Genomic DNA, 5,000 nt, shown 5'->3' with positions numbered 1-5,000 from the left:
GACCCACAAGCCCCCATGCTGTCATCGGGATAGCGATGACACCCCATAGGGAGATGGTGTCAGCACTGGAATAGCATCAGCGTCACATAAACCTTGCAGATGACACTGAAGTCTTTGATGCTCTCTCTCTCTCTCTCTCTCTCTCTCTCTCTCTCTCTCTCTCTCTCTCTCTCTCTCTCTCTCTCTCTCTCTCTCTCTCTCTCTCTCGCAGTCTCTCTCTTGCATGTTCTTGATCACTCTCAAGCACTTGTTTTCTCTCTTTCTGTCTCACACTCACTCTGTATCACTCTCTTCCTAACCTCCAATGACTTCATTCCTTCATGTGGTCATGCTGTGTTTGTGTTTTCTGCCTCTTTTCTCTCCCCCTCTCCCCTCCACAGTGACTAAGACCAACCTGTCTGTGCACGAGGACAAGAACAGGGTCCCTTACGTCAAGGTACATGACTCACTGACAGCCTCTCCTCCCTCTGGCTCTCTCTCTGGCTCTCTCTCTCTCTCTCTCTCTCTCTCTCTCTCTCTCTCTCTCTCTCTCTCTCTCTCTCTCTCTCTCTCTCTCTCTCTCCCTTCTTCTCTATCCCTTTATACCTCTCTGCGTCTGTTTCTTATGTACATTATATATACACACATATACAGTACATATACTATACTACACACAGGGACTGACGCACACACACACTCTGTTATTACAGTATATGTGTGTGCTCTCCAACAGTCTCTCTTGGTGTGTTCCAAATTCCGTTCTGCGCACTATGTACTGAGGCTGACTGCACTTTCCACCCTCAGAAAGTAGGCAAAATTGGTGGGTGTTAAAAGTGTCGGTCCAAATCGTGTTCTGTCTGTTTCACTTAAGGGAAATGATGCTTGCCGTGTGTCATCAGTTTACTAACTGTCAAAATCCAATTCATCACGGAAAACACTGTTTGTTGTGTTGACAATTATTTTGGTTAACCCTGTCTCTTTCACACATGGCGATTGTCTTTCAAATCAAAACTGTACGGTTATTACGGAGAATCAGCAGTTTGACAGATCTGACATTTAACTAACGTGGCGGCCGTTGACTGCGAAATGTGTACACCAACTCCACACTTAAAGAAATGGCTGACTTTAGGGCGTCATCTGGGTACTTAGTGCACTTTATACACCACGATTAGAAATGGAATGGCAGATAGGGCCGTAAGTACAGACTTTGGAACACACCATCTGTCTGATAAAGAGTGACTGACGGCAGCCTCTTTGTGCAGATCGGCGGGCCCGTTCACTCATTGCTGAAAAGACTCGACCAAATTATAACTACATTTCTATGACAGCATTGCTATTTCCTTAAGCAACAGATTAATACTTGGTCATTACAATTTTGGTGACAGTAAGGTTTTAACTGACAATTTTGGTGGCAGTAAGGTTTTAACTAACAATTTTGATGGCAGTATGGTTTTGCTCCGCGCAAAAATTTGGTTAAAAATTCTGACTCCCAAACACAACCACAATTGGCATGGACTTATTTTTGCTGTTCATACACAACCTCATGATGCCAGATGGCAGAGGAGCAGTCACAGGAAATTTTCCTCACTCCCATAGAGTAAAGCACGTGTTGAAAAGTAGTGAGGGAGAGTGTAAAAAGTTGAGTGGCCCCATTTGCAGGTTAAATATGGCCCACTCCAGCAATGGCGCCATAATTTAAAGATATTGCGCCACACTACGTACATTCCATAAAAATTCGACATGCTTAGCACAGCAGTGACTCCATCCCATGGCCCGTGGCAGTGCTCAGCGAAGCAAATCAGCAGAAATTATGCAGGGATAATTGAGTGCCCGGCGCGACCTGTCAGAATTAACTACATTCCCCCATTCACGTGTTTCGAATGGAGACAATCTGTACGTGTCACTCTCTCTGGCAGTAATTTCTCACTAATCATTGTGCATATGTGTGTGTGTGTGTGTGTGTGTGTGTGTGTGTGTGTGTGTGTGTGTGTGTGTGTGTGTGTGTGTGTGTGTGTGTGTGTGTGCCTGTGTGTGTGTGTGTTTGTGTGTGTGTGTGTGTGTGTGTGTGTGTGTGTGTGTGTGTGTGTCTGTGTGTGTCTGTGTGTGTCTGTGCATACGTGCCTGTGTGTGTCTGTGCATACGTGCATGTGTGTGTGTGTGTGTGTGTGTGTGTGTGTGTGTGTGTGTGTCCATGCGTGTATATGTGTCTGTATCAGGGCTGCACCGAGCGCTTCGTGTCCAGCCCAGAGGAGGTGATGGATGTCATCGATGAGGGCAAGAACAATCGCCACGTGGCTGTCACCAGTGAGTACAACTACTAGGCCTCAGGCTCCACCTTTCTCAGCCTCTCCCATTCTCCCCCTCTCTCTCTCTACATCTCTCTCTCTACATCTCTCTCTCTACATCTCTCTCTCTCTCTCTCTCTACATCTCTCTCTCTACATCTCTCTCTCTCTCTCTCTCTCTCTCTACATCTCTCTCTCTACATCTCTCTCTCTCTCTCTCTCTCTCTCTCTCTCTCTCTCTCTCTCTCTCTCTCTCTCCCATTCTCTCTCTCTTTACATCTCTCTCTCTCTCTCTTGCTCTTTACCTCCCTTTTAATGTTCGTCCTTCTCCTTGTCTCTTGCCCTATACATATCTTTTGTCTATGTCCTCTCTTTCCGCCACCTGTTCTAGTCCTTCTCTCTCTCTTATCACTCTCTTTACCTTTCATTTCTCTCTCTCTCTCTCTCTCTCTCTCTCTCTCTCTCTCTCTCTCTCTCTCTCTCTCTCTCTATCCTTCTCTATTATCTGTCTTGTTATCCCTCTTCCTCAATGTCTTCCTACCGCTCTTTCTCCTCTCTTCTCATATCTCTCCCCTCCTCTATTGCTCTATTTCTCTCTCTCGCTCTCTCTCTCCCCCCTCCTCTATCTTTATTCCTCTATCCATCTAATCATCTATGGTGTGCATTCTCCTGAAAGTGCCCATCGTCATCCCATGCAGCACACTACAGCATCTCTGCTCACCACCTGCAGGGCACACGGTACTTAGATGAGATGCAGCACTCTAGTGAGAGGAGAGGACAGCCATTGGCCATTGGGGCGTTGGTAACACTTTATTTTAGGGATACATCTATTAGCACTAATACATACAATATTAATGTCTGTGTAAGTGACTTGCAAGGCATGTACTAAGCAAACCGGGGCGTTCGAATAGGAATGCCCTGATTCTGTCGAAGCAGCTCTCGTAATGCCACTTGCTGCTTGGCCATTTTCATTTACAGTTATAGTTTCAGACAGTAATGACATTTCTTTATTACGAGGTCTGTGAATGGCTAAGGGGAGCTATGACCTTGGCTTATATGGTGACAACAAGCCCCATGTTAATCTCCTATTTCACACCCCACCAAGCCTTTTGTCCTTATCTCTTTTCCTCACACCGCCTCCCTATCACGCACACACACGCGCGCAAGCACACGCACATACACACACACACACACAGGCACGCGCACACACGCACACACACACACATGCACACACACACACACACACACACACACACACACAGACACACGCACACATACTTTATTTTCCAACAATTTGAAATACACCTATACATACACACGCTACGACACACACACACACACACACACACACACAGACGCACGCACACACAAACTTTACTTCTGCATTTTTCCCAGAATTCAAAATACCCCTACACATACACACGCTAAGACACACACACACACACACACACGCGCGCGCACGCATGCACGCACCCACACGCACACATAAACTTTACGTCTGTATTTTTCCCAGAATTCAAAATACCCTAACACATACACACACTAAGACACACAGAAAGACACACACATGCACACATAATATAATACCTCTAACTTTCCCTCTTTTTCTTTGACAGACATGAATGAGCACAGCTCCCGCTCCCACAGCATCTTCCTGATCAACATCAAGCAGGAGCACGTGGAGACGGAGCAGAAGCTGTGTGGCAAACTCTACCTGGTGGATCTGGCCGGCAGCGAGAAGGCACGACAACATTGCAATATGTGATATGATATGATATGATATGATATGATATAATATAATGTAATGTAATGTAATGTAATGTAATGTAATATAATATAATATAATATAATATAATATAATATAATATAATATAATATAATATAATATAATATAATATGAGGCAGTCGTATAATGGGTGTAATGGTTAGGATGGTTAGGGAGTGGGACTCTAGATCACAGGGTTGCAGGTTCAATCCCTATCCTTACTGTACCCCTCCCTTTCTTCTTCCATGGCTGAAGTGCCCCTGAGCAAGGCACCTATCCCCACACTGCTCCAGGGACTGTAACCAATACCCTGTAATATCACAAGTCGCTTTGGATAAAAGTGTATTTCAATCTGATATAATATAATATAATATAGGGTAATATAATATAATATAATATAATATAATATAATATAATATAATATAATATAATATAATATAATATAATATAATATAATAATATTGTGCTATTAATGCCTTTATTGAGAAAGGATAGTGAGAGCGTGACCTTTACGGCGTGGCGCCTTAGCCCACTGCGCCATAGCACAAATCTATAGTCCTGATACCTCATAAGAAAGTACGGATAAGAGGAGCGTCTGCGCTATCTCTGATTGTTTTTCTCTAGTTGCATTTCTATTTGTGGGACGGGAGCTTGTTTGTGTTTGCACTAAGTGGGTCGTGTTTGTTTGTTTACTTATGTATGAGCTTCTAAACTTAACAACAACGATAACAACAACAGAGGAGGTGGTGCAGAATGTAGAACGAGCATGAGGAAATTGACGCTAGTGAGTGAGTGAGTGAGTGAGTGAGTGAGTGAGTGAGTGAGTGAGTGAGTGAGTGAGTGAGTGAGTGAGTGAGTGAGTGAGTGAGTGAGTGAGTGAGTGAGTGAGTGAAGAGAGTGAGTGAGTGAGTGAGTGAGTGAGTGAGTGAGTGAGTGAGTGAGTGAGTGAGTGAGTGAAGAGAGTGATTGAGA

General features: G+C 44.3%; 1 protein-coding gene across 1 annotated transcript in view; it reads left to right on the top strand.

Annotated features, from left to right (window-relative positions):
- kif5ab (kinesin family member 5A, b) overlaps positions 1–5,000 on the top strand; it is an 83,409-nt gene that overhangs the window by 30,636 nt on the left and 47,773 nt on the right. Inside the window, exons 6-8 of the mRNA XM_063216329.1 lie at positions 381–436; positions 2,196–2,283; positions 3,880–4,004. Of these exons, the coding sequence (XP_063072399.1) occupies positions 381–436; positions 2,196–2,283; positions 3,880–4,004 (269 nt within the window). The remainder of the gene's footprint in view (positions 1–380; positions 437–2,195; positions 2,284–3,879; positions 4,005–5,000) is intronic.

Source organism: Engraulis encrasicolus, chromosome 14 (genome assembly GCF_034702125.1).
Source record: "Engraulis encrasicolus isolate BLACKSEA-1 chromosome 14, IST_EnEncr_1.0, whole genome shotgun sequence".
Taxonomy (NCBI): domain Eukaryota; kingdom Metazoa; phylum Chordata; class Actinopteri; order Clupeiformes; family Engraulidae; genus Engraulis; species Engraulis encrasicolus.
This window is presented reverse-complemented; position numbering and strand designations above follow the sequence as displayed.